Source organism: Pterocles gutturalis, unplaced genomic scaffold (assembly GCF_000699245.1).
Source record: "Pterocles gutturalis isolate BGI_N339 unplaced genomic scaffold, ASM69924v1 scaffold50213, whole genome shotgun sequence".
Taxonomy (NCBI): Eukaryota; Metazoa; Chordata; class Aves; order Pterocliformes; family Pteroclidae; genus Pterocles; species Pterocles gutturalis.
In genome coordinates, this window is record NW_010122376.1 from 7,345 (window position 1) to 30,675 (window position 23,331).

General features: G+C 36.4%; 1 protein-coding gene across 1 annotated transcript; it reads right to left on the reverse strand.

The window, feature by feature from the left end:
• Positions 1-628: 628 nt before the first annotated feature.
• MTDH (metadherin) lies at positions 629-22,503 on the reverse strand. The gene is made up of 11 exons (XM_010077493.1): positions 22,470-22,503; positions 21,832-22,011; positions 20,292-20,360; positions 17,554-17,805; positions 15,487-15,573; positions 13,406-13,504; positions 11,199-11,323; positions 10,523-10,642; positions 7,983-8,102; positions 3,994-4,150; positions 629-1,309 (listed from the first exon to the last, which is right to left on the reverse strand). The coding sequence occupies exons 1-11, from the start codon at positions 22,501-22,503 to the stop codon at positions 1,239-1,241; spliced, it is 1,314 nt and encodes a 437-aa protein (XP_010075795.1). The 3' UTR covers positions 629-1,238.
• Positions 22,504-23,331: the final 828 nt, after the last annotated feature.

A 23,331-nucleotide genomic window follows, 5' to 3' on the forward strand; every position in this document is an offset into this window, starting at 1 on the left:
GCCTGAAAATGACAACACATCTTAAACACCATTTTAATTAACAGTTTCAAGCGGGAAATGGTCTTTATTTTACACAACTGCTATACTCGCATGAATTTTTATTTTTTTTTATATAAAAACACTAACTCCTGTCCAGAAGTTTAGACACATTCTACATACTACAGGTTAAGGCAGTAAAAAAATGTGTTCCTGATAACTGGTCTTGACAATATCAATTAAAGCTGTCTGAAGCCACTCCAGTTCTGCAACAGATCTTTGAAATCCCAAACAATTTGTGAGTGGAAAAAAGTTCTCTTTGCTTTCTTCAGAGTTTCAGTAATAGAGAACAGAACAGAATTGGGTATGGCAGAAGAGAATTGGGTACGGCAAGTTAAAAAGTGTTAAGGGAAGGGAACGTTTTGATTTAAATTCATTCCATGAGTTTAAAAGTTGAAAGTATACAGTTTTAGATGGGAGTCTGAATCAACCAAGAACTGTAGGGAATGAAGGAGAAAACCAATTTTATGCACATTGTTGCATTCTTAAAAATATACTGTTATCTTCAACAATTCAAGTAAGGTAATAGACATTATCAAAAATAACTTCATGAACCATACTCAAGTTTCAAATCACATTCTCAAACTTCTAACCCAAAGCAGTTTTATTAACTTCATATAATAAACCATGAAGGTCTGACTGTACAAATGGTTAATGATTTGCACTTGTGATTCCTGTAATAGCTAGCACACTTGCTAACCAACTTACTGTAAAGATATGGCAGATTATGTATTTAATCAAAGCACTTTGATTTAGGCATGAAACAAATTCAAATGGTTGACATTCTGTGCTTCTAACGCATCACTCAAGAGAGGCAAGAAACACCCACTATTGTACAGACAATTATTTTTACAGAAACCCTTCCTTGAAATTAATCTTTTATCCGCAGCTGTAGATGAGAATATAATCTGTTGTAAACAGGGCACTGTGTTGTAAAACCAGCTTTTTTTAATTAAGATCTCTCTCCAGAAGTTGGAAAAACAGACTCTTCAGAATGTCTTTCAAACGTAGCATGTTCTGTTTGCTATATCATAAGGTTATTTTCCTTTGATTCCTTTTGAAAGATGTTTGAGTTCACAGCAGTTCTGTTTTTTAAAAATTGTTTGAAATTTATATAAAATTCTGTACATGTTCACAAATTATTGCATAAACAGCATAATCTTCATGACAGTATTCAGCAACACATGTCCATCTCCGCAAGTTCACGTTTCCCTTCTTGCTTTTTTCTTCTTTTTAACTTGTTTGGGAGATTCCCAGCTTTCTTCAGACTTTGCTAAAAACAGAACATAACTACAGTATTAGGACTGAGAAAATTTACACAGAATTGACTTTTAAAATCCTGGATAGTACATCCTGTATTCTCCTGAAGTTATTCAGAACAATGAACTAGCATGATTTTTCAAGGAGAATTCTATTTACCTGCTTGTCCCAAATAGGCTAATATGAAGTGCATATAAACAAAAATTTGCTAATTTCAACCTACTTTTTTACACCACAAATACAAGAAGTGAGATGCAACAAAAGTAATTAATTTTGTTAATGTAATGCTTACAGTAAGGTCATTATAAGTTTTTGACAAACTGGAAATAATGTACATGTACACAACTGACATTAATTGTTCCCTTTTATCAGATTACACTATTTTTAGCCATTAAGTACCAGTGCCATGTCAGAAGATTAAACTTACGTGGTTACATGGAATCTATAATCAAATAAAGAAACATTATGCTATTTTATTAGAACAGACTGCCTTGAAACATGCTGGCTGGCAAAAGTGAAAAATCAGGTAAAATATTTTATATGCTAAACATAAGAGATGTTCTTTCAATTGCTGAGGCATGAATCAGTCACAAAAGCCTTTATATTTTAGAACTAGAACAACAAGTTGTAAGTTGACACATTAACTTGAAAGATTCTGTTGTTTAATTTATTAAAAACCAAGAAGCCAATTAGTGCAGCTGAATGAGACTAATATTATGAAATCATCTAGTTTCTTCCGCAGGCATTAAAAAACTGATTCGGTACTTCAACACTTAGCCAGGAACTTCTTACGAAATGTCCGTATTTACTAATTTCATTAAAGTCTAATTCAAACAACGTTTTCTTTTTTTTTTTAAAGCAATGCCTTTCACATTCTGACTTTCTTTGTAATTTTTCTGTCTTAATGGGTGAGTACTTTGGTACAAGCACTTTTGCTGAATACAACAAAGGATGCTTTTGACACCACTGGACACAGCATATTTTAAAAAAGCAATATATCTGCAGTAGTTCAGCCTGATGTACGCGCTATTATGCTACAACAAAAATAAATGAATCACCCAATACCCTTCTACTCCCATACTAGCAACAGTTTTCCTCCACTACTGTATTTCACGGAAGCATATGGAAAATTATATTAATGAGCTAACTTGAGAATTCAAAAAAACCCCCCAGCAGGCTGAAAATTGAATTGCTTGTTATTATCTCCAAATTTCTGGTAGCTAAACATCCTGTCAACTGCTATGTTAGTACCCATCTGTTCCACTCAAGACTTCCAAGCAGGCCTTTGAAACAGTGTTGGCACAACTACTTAAGTCACAGCATGGAGCTCCAGTCCTGATGGTGAAGAGTACATCCGAACAAGACAATGCCTGGACAAGGCCAGGCATTTTCAGTCTTTCAAGCATACTAAGCCAGTTTTCCCTCACAGTGAAAGCAGGTTTGCCCCAGTACTTCAAAAAGTACCTGTCAGCTTAGACAGGTATACCCTTTGCTGGATAAAAAATTGGCTGGACGGCTGAGCCCAGAGAGTCGTGGTGAACGGAGTTAAGTCCAGGTGGCAGCCAGTCACCAGTGGTGTTCCCCAGGGATGGGTTTTGGGGCCTGTCCTGTTTAACATCTTTATCAATGACCTGGATGAGGGGACTGAGTGCTCCCTCAGTAAGTTTGCAGATGATAGTAAATTGAGCGGGTGTGTTGATCTCCTTGAGGGTAGGGAGGTTTTGCAGAGGGATCTGGACAGGCTGGACCGATGGGCTGAGGCCAACTGTACGAGGTTCAATAAAGCCAAGTGCCGGGTCCTGCACTTTGGTCACAACAACCCCCTGCAATGCTACAGGCTCGGGGGAGAGTGGCTGGAAAGCTGCCCAGCAGAAAGGGACCTGGGGGTGCTGGTCAACAGCCAGCTGACCATGGACCTAGCAGTGTGCCCAGGTGGCCAAGAAGGCCAACGGCATCCGGCCTGCGTTAGCAATAGTGTGGCCAGCAGGAGCAGGGCAGTGATTGTGCCCCTGGACTCGGCACTGGTGAGGCCACACCTTGAATCCTGGGGTCAGTTTTGGGCCCCTCACCACAAGAAGGACATTGAGGGGCTGGAGCAGGTCCAGAGAAGGGCAACGAAGCTGGTGAAGGGTCTGGAGCACAGGGCTGACAAGGAGCGGCTGAGGGAGCTGGGGTTGTTCAGTCTAGAGAAGAGGAGGCTGAGAGGAGACCTCATCACTCTCTACAACTACGTAAAAGGAGGGTGTAATGAGGTGCGCGCTGGCCTCTACCCTAAAGTAACAAGTGATAGGACAAGAGGAAACAGCCTCAAGCTGCACCAGGGCACGTTTAGGCTAGAAAATTTCTTCACTGAAAAGAGTGATCAGGCACTGGAACATGCTGCCCAGGGCAGTGGTGGAGTCACCATCCCTGGAGGGGTTCAAGAAACGTGTAGATGTGGTGCTTCGGGACATGGGTTAGTGAGTTAGGTGGTGTGGGTTGGCGGTTGGACTTGATGAACCTTGAGGTCTTTTCCAACCTTAATGATTCTGTGATTCTACGAAAAATTAAACTATGGCAAGATATATAAATGAAATACATAAGTACCTGACACAGCACCTTGCACCCAAACGACAAAAGTGTTCTGACTATACATGGTCTATGGGAAAAAAGTACACTCTGAATTCAGATTAATGAACTGTACTGAGAGATACTTACTCTGTGGAGGAGGCACAGTGTTTTGCTTAATATTGGGACTAGAAACATCTGTCTCTTGCAGCATCTGTGGCACTTGGGAAGCGATCTTGTCAGAATCGCTCTCTGATACAATTACAGATGGCTCAGTAGAAACAGCAAGCGAAGGAGCCTCCTCCGGCTATTTGAAAAACAGAAAAAGGTTTCCAAAAGTTTATTAAGTCAAACAACTGTAAAAAAACCCTCCTAATACAATGTTATTTTGTCAGTACACTTATCAGCTGCTGGAAAGATGGCATTGAAAAATTAAGCCTATATTAAAATAGTTCAAAATTTTAAATCAAGGCTACAAGACTATGACTGCCATCTAGTGCCAAAACTTTTAGTTGCATACCAGCAAACAGCACACACATTTTTCTTGAAATATATGACGTGCAAAGAAAGGGAGAACAATCTAAAAATCACTAAAATCCTATAAAGTTTCTAGAATAGACATTCAGATGAGATGCAAGATGGTGACATGTATGCACTCACTTGAAAGGCAAACAGGCAAGCTGTATAGATCCAAATATGCAACTCAAAAACCAAAATAAATAAAACGTTTATAGTCTTTAGAAAGCACTTGAAGTAATTCCCATCAACTGCTCAAAACACTGTGTGCTTATATTAGAATAACAGATATTCGCAAGAGCAGTCAAAAAGTATTTTAGTGGAAACTAATGTAGGAATAACTGCCAAGTAAAAGATACTCCTAGTATTTTCCAGTTATCCGGTCTATTTAGAAAGTTCCCACTACAGAGACAAGATGCAACTGTGGCTTACTGTGCAGCACTTACTGGAATTAAAGTACAGTAAAACAGAAGCAAAAATGCACAAAACATTTTGCCATTCCAATAGGAAAGTCAGAACATAAACATACGATGCCACAGCAGGTGACCCACTGACAAAAGGCTTCAAATAACAGTGTGTTAGAAAACAGTGCCTCAGTCAAGCAATAAACCCCGAACTTTAGGATGTTACTAAGAAGTCATGGCTGTAATTGTGCCACAACAGCCAGAACCTGGAGCTATCACAACAAAACAGTGAAGTCTACATCCAACCCTTGATGTGGATGGACACAGATCCTAGATTACAGCTACCAGTTTGTACTGTTTCCATCACTGAAACATAAGGATCTCAAAAATATAGACAGAACATACAGAAGAGGAAAAAGAAACTTTTTTTACTTATCCTTAACCATATCATACTGAGCAAGAAGTTAAACAGCTTTAATAAAAAAAAAAAACCTCAACACATGAATTTAGGATTTTTAGGAACAGAGGAGTTTGCTGTGCCCTTACTGAAACAAGTTATTAATAACTATTATTTCAATATTTCCCTTAAAGTGCTGAAAATACGGTAATCTTGATTTTTTTTTTAATATCAACCATACTGATAAAATGAATTCCCATCCTACAGGATTTCCAAGCTTAGCCAATTCTAACATTGTCTAATGGTTAGCTACCACTAGCTACATAAACACATGAACTCTAACAAAATGGATGTGTCCTTTAAAACAGAAGGAGGAGTTAAAGCCTCCTAGTTGTGCAAGGTAATTGATTCAGGTCACTGTTGTCATAGGTTTGTTAAGACACAGTCACTCTCTGCCTTCAGGTGAAGCAACTCAATTGAGATTTAAATAGCATACAGCTGTCTCGGGTTGACTAACAGGTTGCAGTCTAAATGTTAAAGCATACAGGATTACTGCAAATCTAACAATGTACATACAGCATTATCTGGACATTTTTCCAAATACCATAATTCTGCCTGAATTTTGGATGAGGGGAAGTGAGTAACTGATACCAAACAGTAAAAATTGGGAACTGCTCTTTGCTAGGATTTTCTGTGTTAACAAATCAGTTCAGAAAGGAAACCTGAAACAATGAATAAAGCCCATTTGATAATATAAATTGTTATTCTTTTGATTCTACAATTTATTAATGAAGTAATGACTTGTGAAACTGTTACAAGTGAAGTATTTCCAAACAGATCTCTTAATTTAAAACCTGTGCCTACTGATAAAATAACAAAGGTTTCCATGCAGCCCAATATGTAATATGCGGAAAAAAATATCATCACCAGATAAAAATCAGAAGTGTTCAATATTCAACTTTTTCTGGTCTTTATGAGGATATTCTGGAAAATAACTTATTTGTACTTTAATATCAGTTTATTTTTCCTCATATTTGGTTCTCATGTTTTAGAGCATTTGCTCAAGACTACTTTACCTACCTTGGAAACTTAAGTCATCTATTTCACACTTCAGTCACAGACTGTTCCTAAAACTTCTTGGAACAGCCAAGTCAAACAACATCAGAAAGCATCTTTCTGTGTGTGAAATAACAATAAAGCCAAATCTGATGGCAAGGAGACTCGATAAAGACCGACAGACCATCTGTATTGTCAGATACAACAATTCGCAAACTGTCCTTTATAAAGTCCAACTAAATTCCAGGGTACGTTGTTACGTTTTGTTTGTCCTTTGCTCCTACACCAAGTTTAATACAGACTACGTCTTGTTTTACAGAATTGCCACTGACTAACACAACAGGAGCACTCAAGTCCCACAAAAATACTGCACAGTGTAGGTCTACATCAGAGCTGATGCCACCAAATCATTTAGGAAGTTGAGTCTGGTGTTAAACACTAAAGAATTGAGCAAAGTCTTCCAAAATACCAGCCCAGTTTTGGTAGTGCTGACACCTTGTGCAAAAAGAGAGTATCTAACTGCAAATCAAAAGAATCATTACATGTAGCTGGCAAGTACTTCAAATCAATTTAGATTTCTAAGCAGCAAAAGCTAGCCTTTTGGCATGCACCAGTACATCTAGGTGTCAAAAATTTAACTACCTTGATGTCACAATCCAAGTATGAATTTTCTGTCTATGCGTTTTTCAACTATGGCCTCCAAACCAAAACCACACAATGCCAGGAATAAAGCCACTTGGACACATAGGCAGATGTCTGTTTTTTCAGATACAGCTTCAAAAAACTCCCACAAAATCCAGCTTTGCACTAGTCAGATAGAATAGGCAGCTGCTGCTAACCTTGAATAAAAGTTCAACTGAACCTCAACTAAATAATTAAAGTAAAAGCTCTACTACAGTGCAGGATATTTAGAATAAGCTAAAAATATGTCTGAATGTGCTTTTCAAGATACGTGTTCTCAATAAACAGTTTCTATATTTTTTCTTTGGTCACATGCAGCTTCTCATGAAGGATTCCATTCTAACATTTTAATTTGAATCTTAAGACCTTGTTATCTTTACATAACAAATGCTTAGCAATTAAGAAGTAAAACTCAATACTCTCAACAGATATGCTGTGGTACCAAACTGCTGTCTGACTTGTATTGTTGACTCTTTATGAGGCACAAAAACAATACCACTAGAAATACTAAATACTTTACTTCTTCCTACAATGTGATGCTTGTAGGATAACTATCTAAAAACGCTGCTAGTTGCACAGAGATTAGAGAGAACATGTATTTCTCTAGAATACTTGTTTCAACTGTGAGCTGAAGCAAGCAGTTTGTGAATTGGTTCAAATAAAAACTCTTCTTATTCAGTTACTAATATTAAGCTCAGCACAGACATCAAATGCAGTCTAAATTTGATTTCTAAGTCGGAATATAAGTTCGTAACACTTCATTCTGTTGCAGGGAAACAGTAAAATACACTATTAATCTTGTGCTTGGACCTATTAGTTCTTAGGTTTCCAGATTTAAACTATTGCTTGAATATTCAAAACAGAAAATATCCTGACAGCCATGAAACAGATGATAGATACTGCTTTTCAGAGTAGACATCCTTTTTAAAACTCATAACTGACCTACATATAAAATTCAACTCCTCAATCATCTTTATATACATAAGCACATAGCCTGAAGCAGTATTCTTACTGTAATCTTACTTACACAAATTTGGCACTGCCAAATCAGAAATGGTAACGTAAACCCAATTTTGTATCCTTACCTTAGCTGGTTCACTAGTACTTATGGTCTTCAGAGAAAAAGCTATTTCCTGCTGTGGTTGAACTTTTGAGGTATCCTCCTGAAATTCCTCTCCAGCTTCTCTATCCAGTTCTTCAGTGTCCTATAAAGGGACGGAAAAAAAAACAGAGCCTGTCTTTGCAGTAAAGTTCTGACTTTTCTTCCCTGTACACCAGTTTTGTTGCCATAATCAGCATCTGTAACTAAGGAAATCTATCTAAAAAATTAAAGTAGTAGGCGAATATTAGGCTATGCTAACACTCACAATTTATAGAATACAAAAATACCCATAGAAACCAATCAATCCCAGACAGCAGTACACTTTATAAAATTTAATATCAAAAAATCCCAATCTCTGAAAGAACTGCACTTCATACTCCTGTGAAATTACAAGGCTATAAAATTTAACTGAAGTTACTCTAAAAACTTTGCAAAAGTATCACTATGAGACTTGATTGCTCACAGTTCTGTGCTTTGTTACGAGTAAAATTTTTTTAAATACAAGCTCTGTATAAAACCTTTAGAGATTTCTATCATATATTAAGCTTTAATATTTTTGCAACCCAATTTAGTCTGTCATGATGCCTGTAAAACAAACCTCACAATACAGAAACTGAAAATATATCTGAAGTATCCAAAAGTTTCAACCTTTACTCCTTAAACACTCTAATGGTGGCAAGTTTTCATTTTTACATGAGGAATTAGAGTAGCTACATTTGTTTATAGCACCAGAAGAATCCTGTGGTTGTGAACAATAAATAGAACACAGGTGTCCAGTTTTAAACTGGAAGAACCTCTTGAAATAAGTGAAGCTTGTGAAAATGCAGTCACAGTCCAAGTCTGCTGATTCTTGACAGGAAAGCATATACATTGCCTTACATCTAGCCCTGAAGGTAGCTTCCACTGCCCTGACAAACACTGAAATCAACAAGTATGAGTGTGAACACTTAAGTCTAATCAGTGAGCAAGATAATGCTGTTTAAATGAACATGCTGACTTTTAAGTGAGTGTGAAGTAGTACTGGCAAGTTAGTCAACTGCTATGAAAAGGATAAATTATCTGTGATGTATTAGCAGTTCTGTCTGCTCCTATCAAGCAACAGACCCCATTTTTTAATAAAAATTTAATACAGAGAAATTCTCATCTTTAAACTGATGATCTCATAGACTGATGGATTGAAAGAAAAAGTAAGAAAATCAGAATGGTTGTGACCAATGGGTAGAATAAATATATTGGATTATGTTAATATGGACAGTAGGATTCCATTTGACATATGCAACTTAAAAGGCAGGTCACAGGCAATGGAAAAAAATATTTCAAAATGCACTCACTGACCTTATGACCCATGCAAGACATCTGCAAACACCTGTTAACCATAACCTATTAATCTTAACACTTAGAGTCACTGCAGATACCAGAACATGACTGATTTAAATTACAAAAAAGCTGCAGTCCTAGTACCTTCAGTTTGAATTTGCCTCAAAAGAAACTCTACAAATTGACACAAGCATCCATCTCCACATAGACAATGGTGCATGAATTCTATGTAATAGGAACCTAATATTTTTAAATTGTTTTAATAAAACTCAGACTGAATGCATGATAACCATAAAAAGCAAATCCAAAGCAAGAATGACTGAAGTAATGCTTTTCCCCTCTCTCCAATTCACCTAGTCAGATTCAACTGAGCATTTAACATTTTGTAAGGAATACAAATTATGAATGGCTGTCACTACAAACAGAAGCAGGATAAATTCTGAGTACGAGCTATTAAAGACTTTTTCCTATTACGAAAGTACTTGTTTTCATCTATTCAAAACATGATTCAATTGCCAAATGAAGTGCAATCTGCTTTTACTATTTTTACAACAAATCTGCTTCAATGTAATTCTTCAAAAGCTATTTAAGTAACACAGAAAACTCCAACCACCCCCAGCTTGCAAATAATATCTCATTCAAATCTGCCTCAGAGTAGCTCCACCTACTGAGTTCGAGGCATTGACACTTACCATTTCATATAAATCAAGCTACAATAGTACCCCAGATAACCACTACATTATTGTAGAATTGTACTTTAAGGCAGCCTAAGAGAAAACTTCAATTTCTCTTGTTCTCCTAGCTAACTATGCCCACCAAGGCAGCTGTCTTTCTAAGGACAGGAGGAGGCAGCTTCCCATGCAGAAGAAAGTTTCTGCTGGAAGCATCCCTATAGTACCGAATCCTGATTTGATAGAAAACAAATAATTCAGGATAAGTACTTGCTTCATATTTCATGCTTTCTATAAATCCAGCAAAACTATGTTGTATTCAGAAGTTAAACACAGAATCATCCAAATTAAAGGAAATATTAATAAGACGAGGATTGCTTTTACTCTTGAGAAACAACAGCAGACAATCCAATACCATAAGGAAATTAGTTTCCCCAAAATAATTTTTCAGAAGTCACTAATATACAAAAATAAGGTGATTTTGTCAATTTCTTACAAACTGCCTTTCAGACTATTCAGATTTTGTTCCATTTACCTGTGCAGGAGAGTTAGCTTCATCACCCTGCTTCTTCTTTTTCTTCTTCTTTTTCTTGGATTTCCCACTTGTAGAACTCTGAAGAATTGTCTCTGCCTTTTCTCGTTCAGTATCTGAAGCCTGCATATGGGAGTATAGGGTATTTAGCATTTAAAATGACAGTGAAACATGCTTTCTAAGCACTAAATACAAATTAGTATCTATAAGGAATTCAATTGCATATAAAAGTATAAATGAACACAATCTTATTCAGTTCATTTTAGGAAGTCCACATTCTTTACACACTATCTGGTAATGTAGGTAACAGGAGTTGTGAGTGAAAAAGGCAACAGTGCACCATGTATTGGTGGCATGGAAACGATGTTTTTCATACAGGGAATTAAATATTGTTAAAAGTATTTATGAAAACAGATCTAAATCCTCTCTTAGTCTACAATGATAAGGTAATCCTTATATTATTACAGTGAGACAGTAAGATCTGACATGGAGCTAAGTGTCTTCTGTTTTCTCAATAAGAAATTCAGCATCATCCTTCTCTGTGTACACATTAAACACAACCATGCTGCTCTTACCATCATAAAAGAGATAAGAGATTATCATCACTCTTAAGTTACTTTAAGAAATGGCAGTGGTAAGGGCAAAGTCTTGGAGCCAAGGAGAAAATATCACCTTTTACCTTCTGAACATCAGATATCTCTACAGGTTGAGGAACAGAAGCAACTTTGTCTTCATCTACCCAGTTTCCCCACTCTTCTGCTGGTGCATTCCAATCAGAGCTGGGATCAGCTGAAGAAAGTCCATCTACAAAGATTAAAAAGATTTTTAGGAATGTCTCCTTACTTTACAGGTGCTCTTTGACAGTTTACAAATGAAAAAAAATACATAAAACCACTTCTTGATATCAAGATATAAATATTAATTTCCTGTATTTCTGAAAAAATGTAAATATTTTAATGATAGGTGGAAGAGTTTTCTAAGTAATGAGTAAGACTTTTTTTAATAACTAAAGTTATTTTACAGAGCAGATTACAAACTAGTCACAGGAGCAGCCAGCTACATGCAATTACTTTGAGGTACTTTTCTAGACTATGTGAAGAAGAACAATTTTAAGAGTTTTTCCTCTATCTTAAATCTTCCTAGTTCGTGAAAAAATTAAGATGGACAGTAAAAATGATCAATCTTACTTTAGTAAGAATCCTTTACAAGTGATATATCCGAAAGTGTAAATCCTACTGAGCCAAAAGTCACCTTGTAACACTGACATTTTTAATCTTTTTTTTTCTGAGACTCTAAGTCCCCACTCCATTTTGCTATCGTTCATTTGTGATGGCATGTATTTATGTTGTCACAGAGGAACGACAGATTTAAAGTGTCAGTTATGTAAAAACTAAAAATACCTGAAAAGAAGAACAAAGCCTTAGACTGTCTGCTTAGTAGAAAGTTACAGCAAGCCGACTTCAAACTAGAACACCTTGTAAAAGATCATCTTTCATTTCACATTTATATTACCACCACAAATATTTCTCACCCTCAGTCTATGCCAAATTGAAGAAGAGGCCAACTTGGTCTGCCAAATACAGTGAGATTCAGTTTAAACATTTGAAAATTACGTCAAAATGAAAAGCAGTAATGAACCAAATCATATTTACTTGCAAACACTGAGATCAAAAATACACTAAGAGATCTTAAGATTACCTATAATACTTTTTCACCCCTTGCTTTCACATAAAAATATTACCTCAATTACACTTCAAACACTAAAATTTATTGATATGACAAAACAATTAACTGACCAACACTTCATGGTGTATCTACTGCCCTCTCACTAGTTGGTTAAAGAAAAAAATCCATTTTTATTGATAATAAAAATTTGTAGTATTTATACATACAGTTAATTTCCTTGTCCTGAACTTGGTAAAGCAGTAAGGTGTATCTGTCTTTCATGCTGGCCTAAACTTCCATTATTTCCCCACTTCGGCTAGTGGACACTTCACCTAGTTGACACCTATGACTGAATTACTCTATTAATGGAAGCTATGGCCATAAACATTCTATGCTTAGAAATGTGAATAAATTATGTTTTTGTTAACACATAAAACTGATCACTTTCAAATGATAACGGAAATGTGCATCCCTTATCCTTAAACCAGATAAAAGACAAAAGACTAATTTCAAAACGATTTATCAGTCATGACAAAGCTGGTGGAATCAAGGACTGCATCGATCCATTCCACTTTTGCAGTCATTAAACAAGAAGCTGGCAGAGAGGGGAAAGGGAAGAGTAAACACCAATTATACTACAATTCCCAAGTAATTTCAGTGATTTTTATCCTGCATATGCTTTCTATACACATAAGAACTTCCTAATGTTGGACTTGATGATCCTTTAGGTCTTTTCCAACCTTAATGATTCTATGACTCTATAAATGAGAAAGTGAGACTAAATACAAGTCTTACCTTACATTAAGCTTTCAGTAAGGTACAAACATGTAAAAGCAAACTCACTGACTCAAACACAACCTTATAAATAGCTACAGTAATTTCAGATTTGCAGTAGATTTTTCTCCTTATTTGCAGTAAGTGTTTTAATTGATTACCAAGATTTTCTAGCAAAAGCCAGAACTACCTTAAAATGCATGAGCTCTCTTCCCATTCCAAGTTTCAATATCCAAGTATTTTTCCTAAAAATTAGCCATTTTCTACTACCATTTGTCAAAATACTTCTTCCTGATTCCTTCAAACCATCAATTAGCTTTACAGAAGTGAAACATTCCAGGGTTTTCTTCAGATGCTCACAACTGGCTAATTTAAGTATCTAATGTACATAAGTAAAGTAACAGTAGTTAACAAAATTTTGTTAATGAACATTTTAGAGGAACATACTTAACCCAGACCATTCATCATCAACAGGGGGTTGAGCATGACTTAAATCCCACTGAAAATCAGAAGTACCAGCCTGAGAAACTGATTCATTGTTGGATCCTGAAAGGGAATAAATAAAATTGTAAGTTAAGCTTCCTGAGTTTTCTTTGGTAAAGAAATTCCAATCAAAGTAGGAAAGGAAGACAGAAGGCTCAAAGAAAAAAATCTGATTCTAAGGACTGCACAGGACAGGAAAACTACAAGGCTCTTGAAAATGAGATATATTTAGAAAATGAGGGAACTGCAGGAAGACAAAATTAAGTCAGGAGAAGAATATGGAAGAAAGAGAAGAATGGTGAATATCAGCAGTCTATAAGGCTTACAGTAGTCTCAAACTGAAAAATACAATGAAATCTTAAAGGCAGTAAAATTATTACCCTTTATCACTAAGAACTCTTACAAGGAGAAGCTTAAAAGAAAAGTGTACTAGAAATAAACCTTACCAACTACATTGCTGATATAGCAATTAAATTAATCATTACTAAGAATCCAATTCTCATTTCAAGTGAAAGGTTTCAGGAACATAAAAGCAGCATGACAAACAACAGTAAGACCAATACCAGCCATGATAACGGAAAGTGTTAAACATCTAACATTATTATTTTAAGAAAAATAAGCTATCAGCAAACAGAAACCACTTTAGAAAAACAAAAAAACCTTTAACTGTGAGAGTAAAATAAACTAATATATTACTTTATGACGAGACTTACTTTTGAAATGAAGTTTAAATGGGATCATGGCTACCTGGGTGTGTCTATTTTATAAACACCTCTGCAAAACATACCTCAGATGACAGGAACTCTAACATGTTTGCATTTTTTGCTAGTCAGTCATAAGTAAGAAGGAAATATTACTCATGTTCCCACTTTGCATTACAACATTGTTGGCTAAGGTGCATCAAAGATGATGAATATAACTTTGGTGTCTTCACACCTCTCTCTTCATTAAAGCTGGAACAGTGTTATTGCAAATGAATCTCAGATCAGTCTATTGTCCCACTTTATTAACTGAACTTTAAGTTTTAGCCTAGAGACTGAACTTGAATTAAAGTGGCTCCCCTGGGAAATGTTATTTTATTAAAACTCTGTACAACTAATACTTTCTTCTTTTTCTTTAAAACAAGGTTTCTGTAAGTCTTCATGAAGTGAACTGTTCTTTGGAAAGTCTGATAAATTAGACCATGGAATTTATAACTTCTTTGTTATCCTGGCTCAGATGTACAGAGAGAATGAAGCACTCGTGAGCTGCAGGACATAGAGTTTGAGTTCTACAGTTAAAAGACTGCCAACTGCAACACAAGTAAACATAGCCTAAGTAGACAAGTACTTGGCCAGCTACTTCCTAAAAGAAAATAGCCATGCCAAGCTCATTAAATATTGGGAGTAAGCAAGGAAGAGCAGAAAACCTGACATATGATCCCTTTATTGTATAATAAATTACTGTAGCACTTATGTCAGCAGTTTAACACACAAGATTTGTTACGAAGCCAGGTTTGTACTCCATAGCAATGTCACTCTTTAAAACAAGAAAACCCTAGAGCTCAGCTTTCCCACCTGTCATACAGAGAAAAGACTCAGGACTTCAAATCCTGCCTATGGGATCTATTTTGAAAGTATTGCTTCAGTTCCTTAAAGGGAAAAACCCCAACTATCAAGTAACAAATCTCCCAGAAGATGAGGGTAAACAGACTTTCCTAGAAAGCTATCTTCGGACCTTCAAGTTGAGACACAGAAATACTGCACAATCTCTTAATGCCCATTATTTAGACTTAACACACAAACAGGAATGCTAAATAAGAAACAGTGCCTTCTTATTGATCTAGCTTTCGACTAGCAATTTAAAACAGTTAATTTATTGCATAATTTGCACATAACAAAAAAGCTTTCTAGGCTTTCATAAAACGTGTCTTCCACTTGTTTACAGTTACCAGTACTATTTTCAAAAAGCAATGAGAAAGATGCATATTAGTAACACTTGGCAAATTCTATTTCCACCTGGTGAGGTAGAAGAGAGTGGAAAAATGTTTGGAAGGGCAAACATACCAGAAACTCCAGGAGTTAATCCAAATGAAGAGAAAGAAGTAGAATTCTGTTCAGAGGTATTAATCCTTGCATCCACATTCCAAGCAGCTGTGGGGGAAGAGGGAAAAAAAAAAGAAAAGAAAAGAAAAGAAAAGAAAAATGTGCTTCACATTGCTGGCAATGTTTAAAAAGTTAGCTATTTAATTATGGATAGGGCCAGAAAAGCAGCAGAAGTTCCAGCCGTGTTAACATTTCACACAACCGAGGGCACTATTTTGCTTATTACATGAGAAAATTAGTGTTGATAGAGACGTGACTGTATGAACATTCAGCTTGAAACAATTTTCAGGCTTTAGAAGATCTTCTCCCCTCTACAGCCTTCTCTATACATAAACTTCTCACAAAGGAAAAGTAAATTGTGTTTTGAGCCCCATAATATTATTCTTCCTATTATTGCAATCATCCAAGTTATTGAAAAGCATATTTATTAACTCTGTAGATGAAACCTAGCTTGGAACAAATTCTATGTATGTTAAAGAACAGAACTGAGTTCAAAAAAATTTCTGACAAAAAGCAGATAATTGATTAAAAATTAAGATATACTTGACTCTTAAGTGTAAGGTAGAAAATAAGCAGAAATAATCAGTGGCACTAATGTGTCAAAAGAAGCAGCTGATTAGAATGTGATTCTAAGTAAGAACTACTAGGAGTTATAGCAGTTTTTATTTAGAATTATATTTATTTAGTTGGGGGAAGGCACCCTCAAAACTGGGCAGAGTATTTCAGATGTGTCCAAGAAGTGGTTCCTGCTGGCACATTTCCCCAGCTGGTTTAGGTCCCTCTGGATGGCACCCCTGATCTGGACTGTATCAGCTGGCTCCCTGCTCAAGTCTGGTGTAATCTGGGAATCTGATGTGAACAAGACTCTGCTGCCTCCACCAGGACATTTATAAAGATGATAAACAAGACAGCTCTGAGTACAGAGCGCTTTGATATCCCTCTTGTTACGAGGCTCCAGGTAGAGGATGACTCACTAACTACTACCTTTGAGCCTTACGAGTTTTTAAAGCATCTTAACTTGGAAACAATAACAGTGTGACAGTGTTGAAAGCATTACTGAAGTCATTATACAAGACATTCACTGTTCTCCCATCACCCACAAAACTAGTAATTCTACCAGAAGCAAATCAGCCTGGTCAGGCATCATATATTCTCAGTATCAAAACCAAGAAGTTGGTCACAGTCACCAAGAACTACCTTATTAGCATCCACAGAACACAGCTAGCTGGTATGGAAAAAGCCCTTTGCCTCTACTCAGCAATCGTAAAGCTTCCAATGGCATAGCCGGGTACAGTCTCAGGCACCACATTTCACAATACACAAGAAAAAAAGAAGAGGTCTACACTAAAGCAATGTTGCTGACTACAAAGGATCACTGCTTTCCAGAAGAGATGAGAATCACTTGGACTAAACAGTGGGAAGGACCATATTGCAGCATCTACTAATAAGCTGAGGATTGCTGCCCAGAGAGAAACAAAGAACTCTCTTCTCCATTACTATTATGTACAGTACAGGTGATAAAGGTAAAAAAATGTTACCAGAGAAGACTAAGAACAATTTCTAATGAGAAAAACAGTGTAACACAAATGTCATGGGAGCTGAACAATTTTCATGCCTGGAGCCTAAACAAACATCTGTCAAAACCAAACAGTTGATTTGGTCATGTTCTATCAATGGAATAGACTTACGACCTGGGTTTAAGACATTCTTTAAAAAAAGAAGTTACATTTCAAAATGACTTAGTAATTGCTTTCAGAATTTTAGGGAAGTGATATAAAAACATTGATTCCTTCACAGAAATAATTTTATTTCAGATAAACTCCAACAATCTAAGTTAAACTATAAACAGAGACATAGATGTTAAGCCACCGGAACTTAAACAGAAACTGCTTAGTTCACATTTCACTAGACTACTACAAGATTTTCTTTATATACAAATATAAAGCTATTCAAGAGATTCCCCACTAAAAAAAATATACTTATGTACAAAACATCTAAGTGAAGCAAGTTTTCTTTGGAATAGCTTACCAATAGGAGTGAACAAAGAACGCTCTTTCCAGGGCCTGCCCACCAGGGTTACACCCCAGTCCTTTCCATTTCCATTAGCATCTCCAGTGTCCTGGCCCCAAGCCGATGTCTCAGTCTTCCTCTTCCCAGCTGCAGCTGAGGGAACAGATGTCCATTTCTCCTCCCCTACACCAATCTGTGAGGAGATTTTTACAGACTTCTCATTCCAGCTTCCTCCATTTACTGTATGGCTTTCACTCAATCCTGGAGAAACTTAAATACAAGCATAACGAAAGCTTTACATAAAACAAGAACTGGATGATGAATTGAAATATTATTTCCATGCACATATACTTAACAAAAAAAACAACATAAAAATGAATAGCAGCTTTGCTACAGCAGTGTGATACAGAAGAGCTGCTGCTCTGTCTCAGCTGATTTTCCAGTTCAGATGATACACACCATCTGTCTACTAACTCGAAGAGCACCAAACTGCACTCTCCTTCCTGTGTCACCTTCTTCATAGGGCTGACAATTTGGTGAACCAGTGCCTCTAGATTTAAAAAACAAAAATGAAGGGGGATGGGGGTGCTTCCAACACTGTCAGGTAATTTATCTTACAGAGAATGGTGATGATCTGTGGGAAGTCCAATGCACTAAATAGAGAATAATTTCTGTTTCACAACTGCATACAGCAATTCTCTAGGCAGGAAGTAGAAGAAGTGACTAAGGATTAGAAAATGCTTCCCAAACACTACATAGATTTGCAAAGAGCACAGCTTTCATATTGACTACAGAGTCCATCAAAGTTAGAGGAAAAAAATCATGGTAACACTCTAAAAATAATTCCTAAACAATATATTTTATATTACATTAAGGTAAAAGCCACAAGTCTATCTGCAACAGTCTACCCTGCCAAGGAATTGCTAGTCATAGCAAGTTTAATGTACACTTTGAGAGGAGTCAATAGTACACCAAGACATAAAGATAATAAAAAAACCTTTTTTATTATTTTTAATTTATGCTCCTATAAAACATAGAGGCTAAGGGTCACGTGGTGCACCCAGCCTGATGACCTATATCACAAATCTTTCTCAAAGGGCTCTGTATATCAAATCCTCTCTTTTGATCTATGCAATGTAAACAATCATTTGTACACGATTATTTTTTCTGTTAAGAAATATCTGCATATTGCAACTGTAACACTTGAACAGTCAGCCAAAACCTGATGCACGAGTAAGTCAATATCATACGCCAACAAAAACTACAGACTAAATATTTCATTCCTTAAATGAACTCATAGCTCAGGCAGCATGAACAAGCCACATTCAAGGCGGCCCCACCAGCAAGGAATTCACTAGGCGAGATATACCTAAATTTGCTTAGACAAATCATTTCCAACAGACATCTGTAAGATCACCATTGCTGTACCTAAAACCACTACCTTTTATGCAACTCTACAGCACTAACATTGTTCACATCAGTCAATGTGACATCCTAGAGGAAGGCAAAAACAAAGACAGCAAAGAGGCAGAAACTAAAGTGTAGCTGATATCAAGACAGCTGAAGTCCTGAAGCAGGAGCTTGATTATTCTGTGTTTATCATACTACTCTCCTCTCACAAATATTTAACTTCTATATGAACAGTAAGTTCTCACACAATCACAGAAACTTAAAGGTTGGAAGGGATCTCTGGAAGTCACCTAGTTCTACCTTCTGCTCAAAGCATAGCTAACTTCAAAATTGTACAATTTTATTCAAGTTCTGGAAATCATAAAGGCTGATAGTTCAAAGCCTCTCTGGGCAATCTTATGAAGAGCTTTTTAACTCATGACCAGGCTTTCCCTTACTGAAGCTTGATTATTGCCTCCTGTCCTTCCATTATGGCTCTCTGAAGAATACAGCTCCTTCCTTCTGTGCTTTGGTCCAGAAAGTCTGCATGTGAAGCAAAACTCTCAAAGCAGTAGAAAGTGGTTCACTTTCTGGACCTGGGTGCTTTTAGTAACTCATTTGTTGAGTTGCTTAATTGCTCTGAATACTTTTCATTAAAGGAACTCCACTAATGTTGGCTACAAATAAACAATTATATTGATTTCATTATGCCAAACTAATTCAAGCACTGCCACAGCAATATATCAGAAAACCACCAAGATTCACTAAGTCAATCACAGTCCAAAATTAGCCAAATATTTTAATGATTACATGTATGACATACATAATGTCATGTATATTTATTTGCAAACATACATTTATATTTCCTTTCTTTCAAAGTATGAATGTATTTAAAGTATACCTCTCAAAGGAGTATGTAAAGAACTTGTGTATACAATCTGAAACAAGTACAAACTTTACAATAATCAGGACTCGCATGTTTGAGCTCTTTGCAGCTACCTATATTAAGTTTTTCTTTGAGCAAATAATCAATTCCTTAACAAAAAAGTTTGAAAAGCTAGCATAAAGATTTTTTAAGGGAACTTGAGAATCAGCTTTACTGTTCTGTAAGTAACTATTTGTATAATAGGTAATCTGCCTAAAAAAATCTAGATATAGAATCCTCTTTCTACATGTAACAGATTGTTTTCAACATGTTAAGAAGTAACTGCAACTTAGAAGTATAAAATTTGCATAGCCATAAAAGCCGGTTGCATAAGAAGGTCCCAGATCAGTAACCACACAAAATCCCACACTGACAATGTGTTTTCACTTCTGTGAAACAGTTTTCTAGTTAAATACGATGTCTAATAATGAAAGCCTTTTACCTTGGGGAATTGATGACTCCCCCTTTGCAGGCTTCGAGCTGCTAACTTGTGCATTCAGAAGTGCATCACCTGATTAAGTAGTAAGGGGAAACAGACCTAGAGTAAGTTATTTTTTTTTTCAAACAGCAACACCTGTAAAAATCTTCTAGAAGAGTATTCATCACTCAGATTTTAAGACAAAAACCATCAATACCTCAAAGTAAATCAAGACATTTTCAGAAAACTTAAGAATAAAATTAAAATGCTCTATTATTTGTGTTTCTTTTGCAGACAGGACAAACTCAAAATGGATTTAGGGCCTATAAACCCAAGTAACCACAGATTTCTAACAATTCTACCTAGTTTCCCCAAGAATGGTAAGCAGAAATCTAAAGCAGAGGCTGTCATTTCCAAGCAAAGGGCAGCTCTAAGTATTTCAGAAATATGTAGCTATTTCTAACTTGTACCTCATCATGAAAACACTAGCTTAATATGAGAATAATTCAGCTGTGTCTGGTACAAGGTGATACATACACAGACATGATGCATAAAGGACTAGTTATAGCTGGCCACAGAGTATGTAAACAGTTGGAATTACCATTTCTTGAAGGTGTTTATATGAAAATGGACAAAAAACCAAAACAGGAAACAACTGATCTAGTCCTCAAGGACAAGAGCCATGCACTCAGTCGAGATGCAAACAAGTGTCAATAAAAACACTAGGTAAGGCATGCAAATTTCAACATATTGTTACAAGGTACCAGACAGTTGCGAGGCTCAGTCTTTTTGCCACTTTGTTAGAACAAGTTTCATCTAATTCAAGCACCAACTGGATCTGTAGGTTAAAATATGTCAGAAAGCTAAACTGTGTCCTCAGATTCTTTCAGCTTCTTAAATCATTTCTCAGCTGCAGACAAATATGAATTCCTGTGCCCACACACAATTTAAACCAGCTCATGCAACTTCTTTCTTAAACAGCAGCAGCCATAGAAGCTAAAGCCTACATTTCCTTATTGAATCCTTGGCTATAATAATTGGTTACTTAACCTCAGTCAGGTGTGCCCAACCATTATGAACAGCTTTAGAACAGGTACCACTAAATCAATGTTGGAAAAAAATGTCTACATGTTAAGCAGTGCATGATCTGTGAAAAGAACTCATAGGCATAAGCTTCCCATAAGGAAATGTTCAAAAAGTTAAGGAGTTGGTGCCTGCAGCAATGCTGAGCGTGTCTTCAAAGTTTCCAGAAACATAAAGGGCAAAGTCAGCAGAGCACAAATGAAGGAACAGGGACATACACCTATGCAGCTGTGAAGCTACCGAGAGAGCACCAGTGTGAAGGCCAGCGTCTCAGAATGTTCTCTCCTGAGCTTCCCTGAAAGTGTCTCTCAAAAAAAGGGGGAGCTTTGTACAATGAGAAGTACCTTTACAGGGCTTGAAATAACTTCAGGAGTTACACCTCCGAACATACCTACCATAAATCCAAAACAGTGTCACTATTTAAGCATTTAAGTCAAGTCATCTTTCTAGAAGACATTCACAGTCCTATTGACCATCATACCTTTATTTTTTCTGAGACCAACCGGAAGCGATGGTGGAGGCATCATTTGTTCAATGGATACAGCAACTGTATTTTCCACTCCTTGGAGATTTGATTCTCCTGAACCACCGTCAGTCAGGACCTTGTCTCGCTTACGCTGCTGTCGCTTCTCCCTGTTACTGATTTTCGTTTCCCAGGCTCCTAAAAACATCCCCCAAATGAAAACATCACAAAATAAGTCAGAGCAAAAAGGAATGAGTTTTAGCTTGTTTCGTATCAAGCTGGAGTCTGAGTATAGGTTCAGTTTAAAAATCACAGACATGGCAGTCATCTTCAACATTAGTTTGAAAACATGAACAAATGGCCAAAGGTTAGCTTTCTGGAGGCAATGTGGTAATACTTTGCTTCACAGAACAAAACACGAACAACATGAGGGCCCTACTGTTCCCAACTTCTCTCAACCTTTGTAAGTTTAACTTAAAATCAGTTGAAGTTATTAAATACTGTTGTTTCAAAGATCAGATTTCCACATACAATATGCAACTGTGGAGTCATGACAAAATGAGTTTGTTTCTTTATGAAGCATAAACAAGTAAATCTTAAACAGCATTTAAAGCCAAAATAAATCTAATTGTGTTTTTTGTGTATGTGTTCAGTACCTTCATCAACTTCCTTTCCATCTAGACGTGACATATCCTGAACCGTTTTAGCATCTCCTTTTGATTTCTTTTTTTTCTTTGACTAGAATAAAAAGAAAACATTATCTTAATAATTACTTAGTGATCACTTGTCATAGCAATTTAAAATTAGCCCCCACCAAAATACAGGAGTAAACTGAAAACAGACCTTCCTGAACAACCCTCTGTATGGACACTCCCTTGAAAGGAGTAGTAAATAATACTAATTCCTAAACACAAGTTAAGACTATTGAAGTAACGTGAAAGACTTATGAAGTACATAAATGGCAGGTAGGGGGAACGACTGCTTATGCTACAGAGCATAAAGCCTGGAGGAAGAAGCTATGCTGATGGCATCACAGTCACAGAGGAGTATGAACTGTCTAGCAGGCAGATCCCACTCTGGCAAAATCAGTTTTGTGCAGAAAAAAGTTATACATGGAGAAATAAAGAATACCAGTGACTCCTTTTAAAAAGTGGGTAAGAGAACTTCAGCTTGAAAAATTACTTCAAAACAGGAACTGTGACTACAGTCCATAAAATAGATATACAGGTTTGTTTTTTTTTCCCAAGGTTTCACCAGTTAGGGCTTCTTAGCTATACAAGCAGAGACAAAGAAAGAGGAACAGAGATGACTACTTCTGCAAGCAGTTTTGGTGCAACAGGTAGCAATATAAAACGTTAAAAATATAACATTGAAGAAAAAAAGATGAAAAATGACCCAAGAAATTGGGAGAGAGTATACTGCAGAAAGCCTTGGAGTTTAATCTTTTGATAAGCAAATTGACTTGACAAGCTTCTTAGAAGGAAAATAGAGTACCGAAAAGTTTTTCAATTTAGTGGA